Genomic DNA, 21,244 nt, shown 5'->3' on the forward strand with positions numbered 1-21,244 from the left:
TCTGCATGCTCTTTAATTTAGGTTAACAGTTTTAGAATATAACAATCCCTAGACTCAACTAAAATATAAGGTTAACTTTCCCATAGGCTGGCAGGTTAAACACAGGTATGTTTATTATGAAAGGGCAAATAGTACAAGAAGATATTTCACAGATGACAGGATAGGAGAAAAATCTCTACCTTGATTCAGAGTAATTCAGATTATCAAAAAAGTCATACATTCAGAGTAGCTATAGTTTGTGTAACACCGTATCTTCCTAATCTCTGCTACTAGGTTAGAGGGCCAAATTCTGCTCATGCATGTCAATGGAGAGTACTCTCAAAGTCAAGCAAATATTTTTTTTTGTGAGGAATAAATCTATGTAGCAAGCCAACTATAAGCAATTAATGGACAGTCTCTAGTAGCAGTATTTTCATAAAGCACTCAAATTTATTTCAAAAGAGCACATTAGATTCTTTGGACAAATGCAAACAAGGTTACCCAAATATGTGCAACACTAGTGCACAGAGAATTATGTTTGATATAAAAAAAGTTAAAGCTAAGTGAAGTTTCAGACAAGCAGAGAACAAGAAATTGCCTCAGGCACTTGAAAAAAAAATCTTTAGAAACATTAGAAAAAAAGTTACATGTACTTTGCACTTATGGTTTTGCTTGCTTTAAGAAGGGTTTCCCCATGTTCTTATCCCATTAAACTTCAATTCCGTAGAAGAGTTCAGATGCATGGACCACCTAGCATGTTCCTTAAGAGTTCTTCTGTGGAACTTTTATTGTTACCTAGAAAGAATAATGTGGGTTAATTTCCTATATTTGACGTGTTACAAGATTCACTTTGTTCCCTTCCCATTGCTCAAGTATAAATACCACAGAAATTAGAACTGGAAGAGACAGTAGATCATTGCTGTTACTGATTATTCCCTGTGGCTCACTCATCCTCTATACTCTAGTTTTAAGTGCACCATGTGGTGGGTTTTTAACCACAATTTTACAGTCCAACAGAGCTCACTTTTCTGGACTTTAAGTTGAGTAGTTTCCTTTCTTCTAGTATCATCACACATGCGAAGGCCTGGATTCAATCTTGATTTGGATGGAAGAGTGGCACTTAAATAGTCAGCACTGCTTGGAGGTCTCCCATTCCAGTAACAAACTACACTCCAACTATTAAGGGGCTGATTTATAAGTGCACTACAGATATTCAAGCTTCTAAGCAGCACATGTTCTTCAGAAATGCAGGCTTAATTCCTTTCCCAAATGAGTTGATTAGTAGCCCACTCATTCTTTACAATCAAATGCATTTAAAACGGGGATTCTAAGAGGTTTCGTGAAGATAGTGTTTGTGGGGCAATAAACTGGAAGTTAGAATAGAACCCAGGATGCCTCAGTTCTACCACTGCCTCACTGTGAGATTCTGAGCAAGTCATGCATCCCCATTTTACAGGTGAGGGAACCTGATGCAGAGGTTAGCTGTCCCACCTCACATAGGTATGTGAAGTTTATTTACCATTTGTGAAGTACTCTGGCATTCTCTAATGAAACATGCTAAGCAAGTGCCACAAGTTTTGTTATTTTAGAAGCATAAAATTCAGAGCTACAAGAATTAAGTGATAAATGAGAAGAGGGTGATTGTGACACTGAATACTGAGGGCCAACTTCCTTCTGCTGGCAATCTTATGTCAAAAGGTACAAAGCCCATACCTCTAGTCCTAGTTTTCCCCTGGCACGCACACATTGATACTCACAGTTTTCACTTCTGTATATGCCTGCAGGCCATATTCCCCCAACTCTCGCCCATTCCCAGATGCTTTGTACCCACCAAACGGTGCCTGAGCTCCAAACACATTGTAACAGTTTATCCTGGAATAGAAATCAAGCCTTAGAAGCAGTTTGTTGCTCCAGAGCATCTACAGTACCAAAGACTTTCCATGAAAGTCTCCATGATTAAGAAATGAACATTTCCTCAGATTCAGTTACAGGAGGTAGTCCACATCTACAAGGATTCTCTCCCACACGCCACCCTTTTGGCCAAGCAGATCCAGAGGAGTCACAATTCAGCATCCATCAGAGAGTCAAGCAGGAAGGATGTGTGTGGGAGGGTGGAAATAAGGTACAATGATCACTCCTCTGGTGGCTGAGTACTAACCTCGTCCCTACTGATCTAGGGAGTAAGACAGGGTCAGGAATCCAATACAGGTCTCCCACCTGTCAGCACACATCCCCTATCTGGCCAACTTTAAGTACCAATTACCTGCTTACTCCATGCCATTTCTGGAAGGGAAAGTGAGATGCTGGTGTTCCAGAATTTTCACTAGATTCCAGTTTGTTTCTACAGTACAGTTCAAGATGTTTTTGACCTATATACTAAAAGCCCTGACTACTTAGACACACCTCTCTTTTTGCATTGTGCTGCAGCAGCCAAGACAGCACAAACCTCTCTGCTGACCTAACAGCTTCTAAATTCACAGGGCTGGGAGTTGGCAAGGGCCCCCGCCTTGTATCTTCTGACCTAATGCTGGAGCCTGTTCTTCCATCCCACCCACCAAGCCTCTGTTTACTCTTCACAGATTTTGCCAGAGGAAGGTTGGAGATTTTATTAAGAGTTTGAGATTTTTGACATTTGGTTTGGTTTTAGTTTTGTACCTGCACCAAGGTGTGTAATAAAACACAGTTTATACATTTAATGAAGGAGGCAGCTTGAATGAGAAAGCCACAGCTTTTAAAAACTCTAGAAGGATTGGGCAACAGAGATCCTGTGTGTAGACTCTTACCAGACAGTTCCAGCTCGCAATGCCTGGGACACATAGTTTGCTTTGTCAATATCCTTTGTGAAGACTGCTGCTGCCAGACCATACTTGGAATTATTTGCCCTCTCAATGACTTCCTCAACAGTTTTGAACTTCAAGATCTGCATAACTGGCCCAAATATCTGTGAAATCAAAACAAAGCATATTAAAAAAAAAAAAATCCACCATGGTCTAGCCCTGAGGTGGGCAAACTACGGCCCACAGGCCACATCCTGCCCACGGGACCATCCTGCGTGGCCCCTGAGCTCCTGGCCGGGGAGGCTCACCCCTGTCCCCCCTCCCCCACAGCCTCAATTCGCTCACCCTGCCACCAGCGCAATGCTCTGGGTGGCGGGGCTGCGAGCTCCTGGGGTAGGGCAGCGCAGCTGCAGTGCCAGGCCTGGCTTGGTGCTCTGAGCTGCATGGTGGCAGCGGCACAGCCCAGCTCCAGCTAGATGGCAGATACCTGGTATCTCCAGGCAGCACAGTAAGGAGGCAGAGAGTGGGGGGGCCATCAGGAATGAGAGGAGGGGTTGGCTGGGGCAAGGGTCCCGGGGACGCCATAAGGGAACAGGAGAGGCAGATAGGAGGTGGAGGCTAGACACTTGGCAGAAAGTTAGAGAAAAGAGAGATTTACAAATCAGTTGTTCTGACCTCCTCTGTAGCAATGGTCATGTTGTCCTGCACATCTCCGAAGACAGTCGGCTGGATGAAATAGCCTCTGTCTGCAGCAGGATTGCCGCCACAGAGCAGTTTGGCTCCTTCCTGCTTCCCAATGCTGATGTAGCCAAGGATCTTCTTAAACTGCTCTTCATTTACCTAAGATCAAAAAGAACAGCAATAGGTCAGTTTGATCCTGATGGAGAGAGAAAAGGATTCCACCACATTCTGGTCTATATACACCACTTCTTTACATGGAGTTAGGAAGGCGTTAATAGAACAATGCTGCATTTAGACAGATTCCTAAGCCAGTCTGCAAGGGCAGAAATTGCTGAATCTAAGTTTCAGAGGGAGTATTTTGAGGTCAAAGTGATTATCTAAGCCAGTTCATTCATCCCCATTTATTTAGATAACAGGCAAAGGTTAACGCAAGTTAGGCATATGAGTGCCAAGTACCTTCTAGCCTACTGGTTTCATGGATACAGTCCCAGGTTTCAATGCACAATCAAGTAGCATCTCAAGAGAAGGAAAACTGAAGCTTCATGTTCTCACCTGAGGTCCCTGTTCAGTTTGAGAGTCAAACGGGTTTCCAACCACCCTGGACTTGGCTCTCTCAATGCTTCTCTCTACGAACTCATGATATACATCCTCTTGGACATACGTCCGGGATCCAGCACAGCAGCACTGGCCTTGGTTGAAGAATAGGGCAAAGTGGGCTTGCTCAACAGCCCAGTCCACTAGGAAAGAGAGGGCAAAAACTCAATAGATGGCTTGGGGAGAACCTTCCTCATGCTAACAGCAGGAACGTCAGGATTATGAATTCCTGTCCACTCAGTCACTTCATATGGAAGGTTCTACTGTTCCTATCGCAAGGGTATACATGTGGATCTACATGCTGAATAACTCTTTATTTAGATCAAATTCTACCCAAACTGCAGTGTCCATTAAAATTAACAAATCTGAAAAGTTGTTTCAGATCCAGCAAAATTTCCTTCCCCGACCACCACTTACAGAGTGTGCCAGTTTCTTGGCTCAAGTGAGAGGTGCACGCGCACACATAAATCCACATGGAAGAGAAATAGGAGAGAGAACTAAGAAAAAATGCAAGAGGTTAGAAAGAGGCAGGCACAGCAAAACCTAATGGAGGAAAGAATGGGAGGAAACACTACTAAATACAGAAGATAATGAAACAGAGCCCAAAAGAATGAGTAAAAGATGTGAGAGGTCTGCAGGAAAACAACAAAGAAGTGTAATTCGTGGGTAAATTAGTTCCCCCATCCCCACCCATGCCCTCTATTGTTTTGTGAGGAAATGCTGATACACCATTTTGGCTGCCTCATTGTCTGTAAGATACTCCACCCAAGATGCACCGTGTCCTCTGTAGGACAATAGCCAGGTGGCGCTGTCAACAGGAGTCCAGAGAGTCTCTCAGAATAGGAGCTTATGTGGGAATCACTGTGAGAACCTTCCAGCCCTTCACAAATCCTGGCTGCAAAAAGCCATTCCGAGAGCTACAATTCAAACACTGCACTGCGTTGGTGCTTACTGTCGGCATCAGACATGATGATATTTGGGCTCTTCCCGCCAAGCTCCAGCGTCACTCTCTTCAGGTTACTCTCTGCTGCAGCCTTCTGGATCAGATGCCCAACCTGTGTCAGAAGGAGCGGAATCATGGTTAGGAAATAAACACCTCTCAGCTAGTGTTTCCCAAATGGTTAGTGGGTGGAAGGTTCCGTGTGGGTTATGGAGGAGCTGGGAGTTAGAGAGCAAGCCTGCTCCTCACTCACCCCACAGCAGCAACCCCATCACGATGGAGAGGGTGGCTGGGCCAAATCTGAGTGAATGGCACTTCAACTTGTGCACCACAACGCCCACAGCGAGGAGCTGGGCCCAGCCCCACAGGGTTAAGTGCGGGGCCAGCTCACTCTCCCAACCAAATGCCCACCCCCTCCACCCACCCACCTCAGGGCCTTCCCTCCGGCCTGAGATTAGGGTTGTGGTGCCAGGACAGAAGGTACTGCTGTGGGAGATCGGAGCCTCCTTGGTGGGGCAAGGAGGAGGCAGTGGCGAAGGATGTTGGCCTATGATTCCCCCCAAAATTTGGACCTTGGTGGGGGGTTACACACACAAAAAAAAATACAGTTGGTGGGTCACCTTATTAAAAAGTTTATGAACCACTGTACTAAGCAACTCTTATAGCTGCTCTGTGTTACTCTGATGCTCTTGAGCATTGCAGTGAAGGGTCCAATTTTGTCCTAATGCTTTTCAAGCAACTAGTGCAAGGACATACACCACGTAGAAGAGGAAGCCATGTTGTTGTACTCCACTCTGATTTCATTCAGGAAGTCTAGGCAGTAACAAAAATCAGCAGTAATGACAGACATCAAAACCTCTGACCAAGCAGAGCTGGACACAGATGTACAGCTTGTGTGGATTTGATTTTAAGAGAGACGTACAGAATTTAAAATCTGTGTGTTGTCCATCTCCCAGCATCCTAGATATTGCATCACCTGGCTGGGTTACCGGTGTCAGGTATCTGTCAGCGGTTTCCTTATAATCCCTTCATTGTCTGCATTTTAGCTGAATCATTGAAGTCTGCACAGAGATTAAACTCCACCTACATAAAAGCAGCCCAAAGGCATTCCAAAAAAAACATCTGAACAGCGCAAGGCTTAGTTTGGTTACAAATCAGTCCTGGCTTAAAGACAGCTGCATTTTTTTTAAAAAAGGCAAAACAGTTTTTCAGCGTTTGATACAGAACATACATTTTACACAGGCCACCAGGCCACCTACACGAGACTGTTGATGGGGATGCAGACACGCCGTGTCTTACCTCAGTGGAGCCAGTGAAGGCCACTTTATCTACCTCCATGTGGGACGCAATGGCAGCCCCCGCAGTGGGCCCATAGCCAGGAACAATATTAACCACCCCTGGTGGGAAGCCAGCCTGTAAATTCACCAGCCAAAGAAAACTGATGTTAATTATGCCCCTTTACAAATCAAGAGGATCCGTAGCCCTATCAGTCACACCAATCTCCAATACCCTGCCCCCCAAAAAACAGAGCTCCTTTCCACTTCACTCTCATCCTCCAGGCTGCAGCCTTTTACGGACTTTGCTAGATCACAGACACCTACCTCCAGTAGCTTAAAGCCAGATTGCCAGCTTGGGTGACCCTTGACTAATTTAAAAGGACAGCATTCATTTAAGTTCGTTTTAGTTAGCCCACTGAAGTTCATTGAAAACTCCATCCCCATCCTAAAGCAGCATCTCCTGTATCTGCCGGGGAGAAGGGCAGGGACAGGAATGACATCTAGGTGATGGGATATGTTTAAAAACAAACAAACATTTCTTTCCTCTTCGGTCATGGCAACTTTTTGCTCTGGCTGTTCCTCCACCACCACAGCCCCCGCCTCATACAGGTCCCTGTAACCCACTCTCTGTGTTGCTATGTGGTCACAGCACATTGCACAACCACAGACGGAAGTATAAGTGGGAGGTTGAGTCAGAACCAGCTTCTTCTCTCACCTCTTTGATCAGACTGGCCACATAAAGAGCTGTCAGGGGTGTTTGCTCAGCCACTTTCATGACAACCACATTCCCAGTGGCCAAGGCGGGCCCGATTTTCCATGCCTGCATCAGGAGTGGGAAATTCCACTGCAAGACACAAGAAAACCTTCTTGACTACATTTGAAAACACTGACTCTCCATTTGAATTAATTAGAGAGATGAATAAGGGCCTGACAGATCCCCAGCTTCTGTAGTTGGCTCGTCTCCACTGAAGTCACTTTCACCAGCTGTGGATCCAATCCTGTATTTGGCTCCCTTTCCATCCCTGCCTCACTAACACCCTGGATTATAAACGTGTGGTTCCTTTCACTATCCCGGCCCTTGGATCATGCACTGGTAAGAGGGAACTGCAAAAGTTTAAATTTTGATACAAAAAAAGTTAAAGCCTTTTCATTGACACTTAAAACAATTTCCTGAAAGCTTATTTAAATGATTCAACATTATGGGCCTGACCTCTGACCTTGTCTCTTAGAAGTTTTTATTCATTTCATTACTTATTAATATGTAATCACACATCCCACCACAGGATCCAAGCATCTCACAAATGGATGAGTTTAGTCTCAACACCCCAGTGAGGCAGAAGAGCATTATTCCCATGTTACAGATGTGGAATGGAGCCACAGAGATTAAGCAAGTTGTTCCAGGTCACACTGTCTGTAGCAGAGCTAAGAACCAAACCCAAAACTCCACATCCCAGTCAAGTGCAGAAACCTCAAGGCCGTCCTTCCTGGGATATACTAGACATGCATGCAGCATTAACTGCAAGTACCTGCACAGCTCATCTGATGGGGGACAGGAAGTAGAAGATTTTATTAATTTCTCACAGCTAGAGAGTTGACTGAACAGGAGAGCTGTTCACCCACTTCTGGAGTCTCTCAAATAGTTAGGAACAAAAACAGAAGAGACTAGTAGATAGAGTAAAGGGCTGGGTCTCTGCCTCTCAAGATGCTGCTATTTTTAAATGAATGACGTATTTTGGAGGATGTCTATTTACATAAGTTACGTCTAACTTGAAAGTTTTAATCTTAACTCTTGGAAACCAGGCCTCTTCTAATTGCGCACGAGTTGGTTTGAAATGTTGATAGCGGAGTGTCTGCAAGAGCTTGCTTATGAAAAAGTTCATGCTAAACTTGGTAACAGATTAAGATTCCAGAATTAAAAGGTTTACATCCAATTCCTGCTCATTAGTAGACACACAAGCACAGTTCATCACAACCATGTCTGATCTCTAACAAGGTAATATTTACACACTATCTTATGTCCACTGCAATTCATAGAAATATTCATAGATACAAATGAAGTTGCATCAGATCTGAGCTATAAGTGTAAATGAGGTACTTGCAGTAAAGAGGGTTAGAATTCTGTCATTCACAGCTGGATGCACAGAGTCGGATTGACAATTACATCAAGTCTGCTTCATCACTGCCAGAGCAACGCAAAGGGCTACTAAGCGTTATTTCCCTCAGTATTAAAGGGAAATCATGCCAAGCAGAGGCCAGAAACTTGCATCCTAACGTTACTCTCTATGCCAAGGTGCATTTCTGTAGGCTCATGATACATTTTACTTACCGGGATGATCTGTCCACAGATCCCTACTGGCTCATGTCTTGTGTAACTGAAGAAGTCTCCGTCTAAGGGAATGGTTTTTCCATCACATTTGTCAGCCCAGCCAGCGTAGTGCCTGACAATCACATTGTTTTAGTCATTGGTTTAGGACAACAAGTCTCCCACTTAGGAATAAGAGTGAACTTTTTTTTTTTTTGACATCTCGGGCAGGGATTCAGACTCTGTTCCTGCGGCAGTAAGAGGGAACTACAGAGGCGTTGCCCCGCATGATCTACTATAACCTTGCCTGAGACACGAGGTGAGGCACATGTGGGTCAACAGACTCTGCTACAAAAAATCTCCTGGCTCTAGCATGTGACGCCCATGATGGGGGACAGGAATACATATACGGACTATGACTCAAAGAAGAATGTTTCTCAAATGCTGATTTTAAAAGGGACCTGAATGGAAAGCCACAACATTGCTAAGAGGCTCAAGTCACTTGAAAATCCCTTTTCTTTTAAATATACAGTGCATTAGGGTTGAGTGAGAGCTCCTTCAAAGCAGTCTAAGCTCAGTACTCATTGCAAGCTTCAAAGGGTACAGGCCTTTTTTAGCTCCCAGGGTGGCAGGCCCACCTATGTGACTATGTAAACCCACGAGTCCAACATGATTTTTTTTGATAGGCAAGTAAAATATCACTTGCATTCCTTGGTTCCTTGTCACTTGGTTCCTTATCACTTGGCAGAGCAGGTTGTGTGTTCCTCAGCTAATGATTTCATGAGCATCTGGCAAGCCAACTTTCAGCAACATGCATTCCGCTGAGCTATGCCACTGAGCTAAGTTCAGCTCAAAACTGGACAAGCCCCAAGGACACAATTCTGCCAGTGTCAAATACTCATCACAGGAAGCCTCCACCTAGCCTCTAGCCAGCACCTGAACACTGGCACGTCTTCAGATACCAGACTCACAGGTTGGTATTTTCCTTGCTTTATAGACAGCAAGTTGAATACAAACAGTAGAAACAGATTGTTTGGGTCCAGCCAGGACTCGCAGCAGCCCATTACCCTTTACGATGGGTTTAACAAGTTCAGAGGTCTCAGATTTGCCAATAGCATCTTTCAGGGTTGGTATGTGGCTTTAGGAAGACAGGATTTGGAGATGCGTGTTCCAGGGCCATACTGAGGAAGCAGCTGACTGCACTAATCTGGCTGAACTGATTAAGAGTGAGAGCCACTGGCTCGGGGTGCCTTTTGCCCTGCCTAGGCCAACAGGATGGGACACAGGATGTCATCAGATCAGATCAAGTCTAACCAGCTAGCATGCTCAAATTACAGCAGCACCCAGACAGTAATTCCCACCACACAGCAACATTTGCAGATCTCCAGCTACCACACAGATCAGCTGAATGCTAGACTTCATGGCACTTCACATGGACTTGCTCTCGTCGCTGCATGACGAAAACAAACTCCTACCTGATGCATTTGGTTACCATGTCCAGATCCACTAAGTAGGCGATGGAGTACGGTTTGCCATTATCCAGAGTTTCCAGCTCCTACAAAGAGAGTTACAAACTCATATTTGGATAGTCCCAGCCCTGACTCCCAGCCACAGCCCAAGGTGAGCCTGACTCTGGGTTTGCTCTTTGGACAGGTTCCGCATTTAGCTCTTCCTACCTAGCCCCAAATGCCCAACACTGTGAAGACTCCCCTCACCTCCTTCCTTGCATAGGCTATGGCTCTTCTGAAGGGTAGAAGGGACTAATCCAAAGTCCTCTTCTCCCCTCTCCTAGGGCAGAGTATACTGACCCCACAGCTATTCCAAACTCCAGGCTAAAGACCAGAGCTTGGATCACCCCATGCTGCAGCACACACAGCTTTCAGACCGTCAGACACCCCAAAGGACAGTCAGTTATTCCTTTCCCCGCTAATGAGACAGAGCAGTGTAGTCGTGATCACTGTCATCGTGCCTGTGAGCGGTAGGGGAAGCAATGGGGCTGTGGGCCCTTGGGTGTGTCTCAGCGTGTATCACACTAACGGTAGTGTGCAGCGAGGCTACAGTCAGTGAGACTTAGGGTGAACATCTGCTCTCAGTGAAACCAGGCTAGCTCCCTCGTCTTTGACAGTGCAAGATTCAGAGCCGTGCAAGAGCAGGACTGGCCGATAGGCTGCAAGGCCCTTCTAGCAGAGGTCACACCTGCTGCATGCTCAGACCACTCAGTCCAGGTGGAGAAAGAGCCTCCGGGGGCCGCCAGTTCAGCGGGTTCCAAGCCTGGGCCATAGCCGCTGCAGACAGGAGCGAGCAGTCGGGTCCTTCCTTTCCTCTGACTGCAGGAACGGGTTACCGGACACGAGGAGTGGCTTGTTTACCCTTCATACCCCACAGAGCTGCCATTAGCGCAGGAGCTACAACAGACAGCTCCTTCCACCCAACATGGCAGCTTCCTTTTACACATGCAGCCAAGCACACAGGTGAGCTCCCCTCCCCGAGACGGCCGTATCTACCTCTGGCGACACTGCTAGAATCCCTCCCCTACCCAGCTGAACCAGACCGACAGAGCCCAGCAGACAGTTTTATTAGACTGTGCCACCCTGGGGAGGACAGACAGAACATCCAGGGAGTGCAATACGCACAGCCAGGTAAGCCCGATCTCTCTCAATCAGGTCGGCGAGGCGATACAGCAGCTTCCCCCGGTGAGAGGCGTCCATCCGTCTCCAAGGCGAGCCCAGCTGGAAGGCCGCCTTGGCCGCCTGCACGGCCTTGTCCACATCCGCCTGAGGAGGAAACCAGATAGAGAGGCTGAGTGGACAGTGCTCCCCTCCTCCACCGCCTACGTGAGGTTGAATGGAAGAGGCCGCACTCAGAGGGAAAAAGAAATTAGAGAGGCTGGCGAGAAGTGGCCCAGGAGAAAGACAGAGGAGGCTGAAATGCAGCCTGAACTAAGAGTCAAGACTTTCTGGGTCCCCGGCACATGCTATAACTGTACACTTAGTTTCTACATTAGGTCCCTATGCCAGGTTAGTCCCTTGATGTTCGCCTTGGGGTTAATACTGACCTGTGTCCCAGGGCTGTGGGAGGCCGAGTACTGCGTGTAGCAGTGCCGTACTTCATACCATGGCACAGGCAGGGGGACAAAGCACTGTGTGTATCATCACATATGTATATTAGAAAGGAAAATGTGATCCTTCCTCTGCCCTAATGCAGAGAGATGCTGGGCAAGGCCTCGTTGGTGGAAGGGCTGACGCTCAGGAGTCTGCAGCCATGCAGTCTAGCCACCTTTGCCCTCGCTGGAAGAAGAGACAGCCTCCTACGTCAATGTCCTGGACTACAGACGACAGGTGCCAGCCTGTCCTAATTTTCCCCCCTTTGACTCAGTTGAAAGGAATGGTGGAGAGGCTGCAAAAGTCCCATCCCCAGGAGCTGGTTAATCCCAGATCAGCACTGCCAAACACTGGCGTTGCTGTGGCTAAGTCAAAGCCAATGATTTATTCATGAACTTCATGCAACTAAAAGAAACCCTCCCCCTTCAAAATACAGCTGCCAGCCACTGGCTGAGAAGGGCTCTGGATTGTGGGAGGGAACAGAACCATCCATCCAAGTGACACCACAGAGCTCCTGTTATCTCCTTAATAAGACCAGGTGGCATCTTTCATACACGGAAAACCCAGCCCTGCTGGCAGCTGATCCTCCGCAGGCTGCAGGCGGATTCCAGCTTGTGAGGGTTTTGCAGAGTCACTGTTTGTCGACCCAGTTGTAGCCTGCCCAGCACTGCATGCAACTTCCAGAGATAATGTTATGAAATTATGTTTGAAAAGAATGGGTGTAACGGGCTGAGCAAACATCACCACATAAAGGCTGTTCTGGGTAAAGCCAAGCATGTTTACACTAGGCATATTTCAGCAGCAGTATCTGCTGGGTTAATACGTTAGATCCTCTGGCAACACAGGACAAGAGCAGGGGTGGGGGGGTGACTTCTGAAGTCTCTAGTTGGATTTGTTTAGGTTTAGCATGGTTGATTCAATTTAGAATCCAGCATCTCTCTATTTTATGGTGTTTATTGTCTCTAGTCAGTTCCCATTATTGGCATATGCACCAACCTAATGAAGCTGATTACCAGGGCATGCAGAAATCCAAGTGATTTCCTCCCCCTCCTCCGACAACACCATAAATCGACCAGTTGAGAGAGGAAGCTTGGTCTTGTAGTTAAGGCACTGAATAGGGACTCAGGAGATCTGAGTTCAATCCTTGGCACTGCCTGGATTCCAAGCAACCTTGGGTGAGTCACTTCATCTGTCTGTGCCTCAATTCCCCGCTTGTAAAAATCGAGACAATTCTTCTCGTGTCTTTCTGGACTATAAGCTCTTTGGAAGAGTCTCTGTTCCCGTATGCGTATGTGGAGCACGTAGTACATGAGGGTACTACTGCAATACGAGGCGCTCGGGTCCCTTTTGTTCTGCTGATAAAACATCCATCCCTTCCATTTCACTGGGACCCCCCCCCAAGCCTCCAGTCCTGTTTTACAGCACCTAAGTCACATACACAGCCCTCTGGCACTCACCAAGGCTGCCTTCTGGCCTTTCCTGGGGTAGGAACATTCTGCAAAGACTGATCCCAACACTGGGAGCTCAGCCTCTTCTTCACCACCCCTCTGCAGTTCTAATCCAGGCTCCGATGCTTACTCATTCGTGGCCTTGAGTTACTTCCTTTCTGCCTCAGTCTCCCAAGGTTCAAAATGGGGTTAAACAGGCATCTTTCTGGGATAGGGCAGGGAATAGCAAAGCACCATATAACAGCTAAGTATCCTCACTGCCTGTTTGGTTTCCTACCTTTGATTAGGAGCAGAGGTAAGAAAGCAACACTCACACTGCTTTCTATACAGTAAATGTAACAGTTTCCCATAACATGGAGTTCAGGCACATGTAGGATAAAGGATAGAGAGCAAACATGTTTCAGGACAGGGGTTATAAAGAGCCATGTACATGATCTCTTTTTATGCCATGATTTTGTAAGTCAATGCCGATCAGTCTCTGAGATCTTATAAGGACAGCGTTTACCTTGTCTCCCTCAGCAACCTGGCAGATAACTTCCCCCGTTGCTGGGTTGATAGACGGGAAGGTTTTCTTGCTGACTGCATCATGCCATTCATTGTTTATGAAAATCTGTAATTCAAAAAAAAGAGAGAAATGTAAGTATTCAGGCCCAAGGGTCATCTAATCTGGAAGCTCTATTGTTTGGTGCTGGGTTTAAGAGGAAGGTGGAAGCACAGCTCTGCACCTTAAGCAGTTCAAATTAAATGTGTGTGCCTCTGCACATCATTTTTAACATGCAAAACACTAGAGAGTCATAGAAAAGCTACTTCCCGCCAGGGCTTTTAAAAAGAAAACCCCTCAGACATGTGCCACGTGCGGAAGGTTTCTGAGGAGCAGTCATTAAGCCGTACACAGCTAATCTCACAGCATTTTGGATCAGGCAAAATTGCATGGGAAGGGAGGAATCCATAGTGCAGCATTGAGTCAGGACAGCATCAAAACCCCTCAATCTCGGGAGATAAACTGACCAGTGCATGATCCACAAGAGAGAGAGCTGCAGCCGCTAGGACCCCTTAACAACAGACTCCCCCGTGCTAGACTCTGCCATGGTAGGGTGTCCATTTGTGCAACTGTCCCATTTTGCAGACATCCCAGCCCACACATATACCCTTGGGAGTGAGGCAGAGAACCCCTCCAGGCCCCTGGTATCCATACTAGATCAATGGACAGACCTCACCCAGCCACCTCTGTCAGAGACCCCAGGGCAAGCTTAGCCATTCCTCCCGCTGAGACAAGCCAGCGAGCAGAGGGAACAGCACCCACCGGAAAGACCTTCTGCCTAGTGAAAAAAGGCATCTTCCTTCCCTCCCCCCAGTTCTAAATATTTTGTTGTGCTTGTGTCACAGTCCTCCAATTCTATGCCCAGCTTAGGGCTCCACGATATATACAAGGCGGCGCCTTAGGTTGTGCGAGTCCTCCCCCATCCTGGCCACTGTGACATTCAGACCAACACCTCCAGTCCAAAACGCAGCTACCAAGTTTTGCAACAGCTCCCTATCCAACGGCATGTTCTTCCTCTTGCCCTGCGAACTGTATAGGAATACGGCTGTAACCCTTTCAACAGGGAGGCACCCTCAGTCTCCTGCTTACTTTCCTCAGCGTTTCAGAAACTGCCAGCCCTCTGCCAGAGCTGCAGCATTTACACACAGCTTGCACATTGCGCACAGTGAGCAGACACGTGGGTTCTTCATATTATGTATGTTGTGTAACAAGCAAGAGACAACTCCTTCCCCCTCCTGTTTGCCACACTCACTCCTTCTAGCTTGTCTCAAATTAGACTAGCTCCAGAGGGCGAGAATTGTGTCTACTCTGCTCGTCAGGGTGGATAAAAATCAAATTAAAAAAAAATTGGATTTTTTTATTTAAAATTGGATTTTTTTGATAAAGTGCTTTTTGAGGAAAAAACCTGTCTAAAGATCATTTTAACTAAGATACATTATAGCTCAAAGATCTCATCATGGAATAGGGATTATAAATTATAATTCTATAGTATGAGACAAGATATTCATGTCATGTTTGAGAAAAGTTTTGTAAATGAGTTCCAGTAGTTCATGGATTAGGGACCCAATCTTATGGGGTTCCACAGGCTTCTGTATAGATTATTTAGGTTAATCTTTCTATCTACCCAATGGGGCTCAGTGCTCAGTCTAGAAGATACCATCAGAGATGCTTAGTTTTGCAGTTCTCAAACTGTGGATTTGTGTCTCCAGAGGTAACATGCTTGTTAATAGAAAACATGTTTTTAAATAAGTAAGTAAGTAAGTAAGTAAGTAAGAGAGAGATGAGAAATAACAGACCTAAACTCCATTCTGCCTCTGCAAATTTGTGTACACAGAGTCAATCCCTTACTTCTCTCTAAAAGTGCAAGTTTCAAAAAGTTCAACAGAAGATTGTTGGGGGTGGAACAGACCTGGACACAGAGAAGAAGTCCGGAGATAAATGTGAGAAGCGAGGGACATATGCTTGTTTTGTTAAAATATTATATGTTTGCTGTTGAAGAAAAAAAATCCAGACTCCATAACCCTGTTGTTTTAGTTAAATAAAACAATTTAAATGTCTGTCTGGTGCTGTTCTCCTCCTAATACAGCATGGCAAGAAAATCCACTAAATATTAATGATTAACTTATTGAACTGGAGATAGTTCACCTCCCAATGACTTCACAAATATCTGCTTCAATTACCTTTGGTAAATGAAATAACCAAACAATCATTCATTTTCTGATATAGCTGTAAAACTAATCTGAAAAGTTTTCAAAATAAATCACTGTTTAAAAATGTATAGTGTGTACCTTCGAAAAAGGAAACTACATCTATCTCTGAGTTGTGAAGAATATGTATAAAGGTTATAACAACCAAGAATGCACTTTTACTTGGAAAACAATGATTAAATCGAGTCTTCCCGACTAGTGATTTAAATCAAATCCACCCAGCTGCCGGTACAGGAGGTACAATAAACACAGGTAACACAATAGAACTCTGCTCCTTATCAAGGCTTTTTACATGTGACTGCAATACATGCTCTAGCCACAGCTGTCTACTTTGTTTAGATGCTTAATATCAGAGTTTGGCAGCCTATGCTGTTTTAAGCAAGGATACAACACTCCTCCTCAGGGCTGCCCGGGGGGAGGGAGAGGGCAAATGGGGCAATTTGCCCCAGGCCCTGCAGGGGCCTCATGAGCCCCGGCCCAGCAGCAGTCCGGGTCTTCGGTGGCAGGGGGCCCTTCAGCGCTGCCAAAGACACAGAGCGACTGAAGGGGCCCCCGCCGCCGAAATGCCACCGAAGTTTTATAAACAATTTTTCCATACAAATTGCCCCCGTCCCCCAATTCCCATCAGAACTAGAGAAGAAGCAGTCTTAAACACAGACTCAGTTTGCATTTAGCCAGTGAGGATGGATTCATTCAACTCCTAATGACATTATAAAGCAAACTGGCACCGGGGCAGTTCAGTAGGGTGCCAGATTGAGGAATTACAGCCTTCACTCAGGAAGGTTTCAGGATGTGTTTACTAGTGCACATCACTGAAGTCTCTCAATCCCACCTCAATGCTCAGTTAGCAGTGGGTCCTGCTGTCCCTTCACACAATCTCCTCACCACTAGGACAAGATTTTGCTCTGCAGCTCCTGCCTTCTGGAACAACCAAGTATTGCTAAGGACCCACTGTGCTGTTTCTGCCTCGTCCAGGTCTTTTCTGGACACTATTTTGCTATTCTGAGGGGAGCATTACACAAAAGTCCCACTCAGGAGCCTGGCTGCACTGTGCTAGGCACTAGGGCCACAAACTATTCCAGACAGTCCCTGAGCTGAGGAGCTGTAAACGTTTTTTTAAAAAGGACAAAAATAAGTCTGGTTTCTCTCTGCTGTTACTGTAGCTTTGTCAGAGCAACATGGGATATAGTGTGCATGAAATACTCAACGCTAGCATAGCTGTCACATTAACTGAGGTGAGCAGTCTTTCAGAAGCCAAATGCAGACACCCAAAGCAAAGTCTTAGTGCAAAGACCACAGCACTTTTATCAGAGCAGTGTTGCACAACAAGTGAAAACAAGCAGATTCCCCTATAGAAGCAACTGATTCATACACAGTTGTTACTCAAAAGCAGAGATGCAGCAGTTGGAAGAGTGAACTTGTCCAGGACCTCGTCACATTTCATTTTCCATCATTAGAGCTGACTAAACAGCATTCCCTGAGGTAAAAGTGAAGGAAGAACAGAAGATAGTCTAGGCAAAACAACATACCCAGGGTGCATGCTAAATCCTAGCCACTGGATCAATTTGTTTTCTCTCCATTCATTTGCACTGGTGACAGCAATTGATCTAAGTGCAGAACCCAGTGACAGTCAAGACTCAGCTTGAATTTACACACACACTGACAGCTTGCTTTATTGGCCAGATTCAGGAACTGACTGCATTGCTTGCGAAGGCCCATGGACTCTGAATTACTTGTATTAAGAACAGTTGGAAGGGCTCTTTTTGTTTTTTAAAAGAATGTCTTGCAATGAAAGACAGCATTTAAATGCTCTGCAGGGCTGTTCTGTTCAGCTTCCTGCGCACCACCAATAAGAAGATGGTATTATTAGGACTGTATTATATTCACCTTGTAGCATTTACATGGAAAAAAAAGTCAAACTTCAGCATTAATGTGGTTTAACCTAATCTCAAGTGTTAAGAAAGCAGGTAAGGAAGCTTTTAAAATGAGGTTTGGCAGTGCCCGTTTGTGTCCAAATACAGGTGCCTTGGTAAATAACATTAATCCATGAAGAATAAGCAGTTTCGGAGGGCGGTTAGTGCACAGTTCCGTGTGCTTTGTAGGGCAGAGTCTTTCCAGCACCATGCAAAGAGAGATTATTTTGGAGTTTGTCTCCGCTACAGGAGGCAGGTTTCAGTTTGCTCTGCAGGTGGTATTGGAACAACCCTTTGTAGAGGATAGCTTACAGAGAGAAGCAAAGTGTGATGTAACCCTCCACTTGCAGCACTTAGGGACTTGCAAATTGGTTCCACCCTCTGCACACCACGATGCAGGTTGCAAATGCCAGGCCAGTACCATGGTATTGTTTTTACTTTAAAAACAACCCCTGCAATAAAGCAGCAGCGACAGCAGGCTCATTGCAGCGCAGGACAAAACGCAGCGAGTCCATTGCTTGCAGAGCAGACAGCCAGCCTGACTGTGAAGCGGGAACATTTCTGAGGATTCTTTTTATTAGAGGGTTGGTCATACAGTCACTCAATTTACTAGCCACCTTGGAGTACACCATTTACTGCTGCAACAGAGGATTCTGCAGAGACAACTTTCTTAGCTGCAGGTGCATGACACAGCTGGAGAGGCTGATGCTGCCTGACCAAGGACATGAACCCTGGACCCTCAGATTAAATGTCTGATGCGCTACCAAGGGAGCTAGGTAAATCTGGTTTGCCACAAGGCCCCAGTCACAAGGAGGCAAACACCTCTGAAGACAGTCTGATGCTCCTTTAGGGGCTGTGCTCTGAGCAGGAGCCCCAGCCCTGTCCGCGCTCAGCATGGTCCTAGGGACCCTGGGAGGGCTGGCTAGAGAGAAAGGCCCCCGGGGGCGTTGGGGGCAGCGGGTGCTGGTGCCAGGTCTCCCGTGGGAGACAGGGGCAGTCACAGGGGGTGGAAATGCCACTGCCCCGGCTCAGGCTGGGATTCCGGCGGGGCCCAGCTGCTCGGCCACCCCCAGCCCGACCTCCGGCAGCGAAGCGAAGCGCAGGGCAGGGGCGCAGCTCAGATCCCGCCCCAGGGCAAAGGGGAGGAGCGGGGAGGGATACCCCGGGGCCCTGCCCGTGCCAAGCTCGCTCCGATCAGCTGCGGCCGCTGGGAGGGGTCGCTGGCTGCAGCCAGCGCCGAGCGGGGCCGGAGGAGGCGGGTGAGCCCGGCCGCTCCCAGGCCGAGAGCGGGAGGGTCGGTCGGTCGGTGATAGCCCCCGCCCGTGGGCTGCAGAGAAGCCGGGCTCCGCAGCGCCCGCGGGCCGGGATCGAACCCCCAGCCGGGCCGCCCCCAGGCCGAGGGAGGGTCGGTCGGTGGCGGCCCCCGCCCGTGGGCCGCAGAGAAGCCGGGCTCCGCAGCGCCCGCGGGCCGGGATCGAACCCCCAGCCGGGCCGCCCCCAGGCCGAGAGCGGGAGGGTCGGTCGGTCGGTGGCAGCCCCCGCCCGTGGGCCGCAGAGAAGCCGGGCTCCGCAGCGCCCGCGGGCCGGGATCGAACCCCCAGCCCGGCCGGCCGCCCGCGGGCTGCAGAGAAGCCGGGCTCCGCAGCGCCCGCGGGCCGGGATCGAACCCCCAGCCCGGCCGCTCCCAGGCCGAGAGCGGGAGGGTCGGTCGGTCGGTGATAGCCCCCGCCCGTGGGCCGCAGAGAAGCCGGGCTCCGCAGCGCCCGCGGGCCGGGATCGAACCCCCAGCCCGGCCGCCCGCCCCCTACCTTGTTGTAGGCGATCTCCGGGCGGGGGTTGGGGGCGGGGATGGCGGGGGCCGCGGCCGAGAAGGGGCTGCGGAGCTGGGCCGGAGCCGCGCGGCCCCACAGCCGAGAGCTCAGCGCGGCCGCTCGCAGCATCCTGGCGCCGGGAAGACGCGGGTCCCTGAGCTGAACCGCGGATGCAGCCGCGGGCGGGGCGGGGCGGGGCGGAGCCCCTCCCAGCGGCCCCGGGAAGGGGGAGGGTCCGGGCCCCGGAGCACGTGTGCGCGGGGAGCAGGCTGGGGTGCTAGGGCCTCGGCCGGCGGGCTCCGTCCCCCTGCTTTGCCCCCGGGCAGGTCGGTGCCAGGTTGGCACCGTCCATGTACTAGGTGACCAGAGAGCAAGTGTGAAAAATCAGGGGGGCATTAGGCACATATATGACAAATCCCCAAATATTGGGACTGCTGCCCCTTTAAATCAGGACATCTGGACCCCCTAAGTCCAGGGGGCTGTGGCAGGAACCAGGGCTTCATCTAATACATCCCCTTAGGGTCTCCGGCTGTCTCTATGTTAGATACTTGTATGGTCCTCGTCCCTGTAGCATCTGGGCACCACACATCCTTTAATGTGTTAACACCCTTCTGAGTAGGGCAGTGCTCTTACTGTCCTACAGATGGGGAAACTAAGGCACAGAAGCCAACTGCCTAGTTTGCCCAGGGTCACACAGGAAGGCTGGGATGGAGCAGGGAATTTAACCTACATCTCCCAAGTCTCAGGCTAGTGCCCTTCCCACTGGACCATCCTGCCTCATGGGCGTCTCCTGCACAATATTAATATGTAGGACCTGATCCTGCTAGTTGTGCCACACAGATGGATTCGACCCCTCCCCTGAGCCCTATTGACGGCAACAAGGATCCATGCCCAGGGGTCTGCCCATGCCAAACAGCTCCACTCCTGGAGCCCCTGCCCAGGCTTCAGAGCCCAAGCCTCAGCTTCAAAGCAGTGTCTGCACAGCTATTTTTGGAGCACTGGTCTGGCTCAGCTGCACTAACCCAGGCCTGTTGAACATGGACTGGAAAGCTTGTTCTAAACTGCACAGACTTACTCTTCAAAGCCTGCAGGTTTAAGCCAAGCCCCATGACCCTGCTCCCTGATTTCAGTATGTGCTAGTCAAACCCAAACTCCCCCTTAGCTATAGGAAGCACATGCTGAGCTGCCTTGTGTGCGTCCTGGACAGGATGGGGCAGGTTATGCATGTCTGTGCACCAGAGTATTCAGATGACTGCACTACACTAGGGCACTGAGTCCTGAGTTCTGTTCTGCATGTTTCCCTTATCTGCTGATCACTGGAGGTGGAGGTATGTGATATCTGGGAAGGCACTGTCTGTGGGCTGTGCCTAGCCAGCATATGGTGCCATTCTGCTGCTTTTGTAAATGCAGCAAGAGGTGGTGTCAGCCTGGCATCTTTGGGGGTGGAACTGGGATTCTTTGTTCCTCTTAGCCAGGGCCTGTTTGGGGGCTTTCTCCATTCCCTTTCCCTGAGGATTCATAACGTCTCTCTCAGCAGCACTACATTCACACACACACCCATTGTTGGGAGCCTGACTCTGGCCAAAGCATTCTCCCTCAGGGAATGTGGCTGTGTTGCAGAATATACCTGTGTTCACACCCACTGTAATAATGTTTGGACAAGGTTTTCCTGT

At 48.3% G+C, this 21,244-nt stretch overlaps 1 protein-coding gene across 1 annotated transcript; it reads right to left on the reverse strand.

Annotated features, from left to right (window-relative positions):
- Window positions 1–88: 88 nt before the first annotated feature.
- On the reverse strand, window positions 89–19,715 carry ALDH2 (aldehyde dehydrogenase 2 family member). The gene is made up of 13 exons (XM_030582579.1): window positions 19,569–19,715; window positions 13,605–13,709; window positions 11,184–11,324; window positions 10,026–10,105; window positions 8,575–8,686; window positions 6,964–7,092; window positions 6,271–6,384; window positions 4,984–5,086; window positions 3,990–4,174; window positions 3,432–3,596; window positions 2,763–2,920; window positions 1,737–1,851; window positions 89–774 (listed from the first exon to the last, which is right to left on the reverse strand). Exons 1-13 carry the CDS (start codon window positions 19,698–19,700, stop codon window positions 742–744), a joined length of 1,572 nt encoding a protein of 523 aa, XP_030438439.1. The 5' UTR covers window positions 19,701–19,715; the 3' UTR covers window positions 89–741.
- Between the last annotated feature and the right edge of the window lie 1,529 nt (window positions 19,716–21,244).

Source organism: Gopherus evgoodei, chromosome 13 (genome assembly GCF_007399415.2).
Source record: "Gopherus evgoodei ecotype Sinaloan lineage chromosome 13, rGopEvg1_v1.p, whole genome shotgun sequence".
NCBI lineage: Eukaryota > Metazoa > Chordata > Testudines > Testudinidae > Gopherus > Gopherus evgoodei.

Excerpts from the sequence above, each read along its gene's own strand:
- ALDH2 (XM_030582579.1), bottom strand. The coding sequence starts at position 19,700 with ATGCTGCGAGCGGCCGCGCTGAGCTCTCGGCTGTGGGGCCGCGCGGCT. Across the intron at positions 8,687-10,025 it reads ATGGTAACCAAATGCATCAG|GCACTACGCTGGCTGGGCTG; the intron begins GTAGGAGTTTGT and ends TGTGATTGTCAG. Across the intron at positions 2,921-3,431 it reads TGACCATTGCTACAGAGGAG|ATATTTGGGCCAGTTATGCA; the intron begins GTCAGAACAACT and ends TTGATTTCACAG.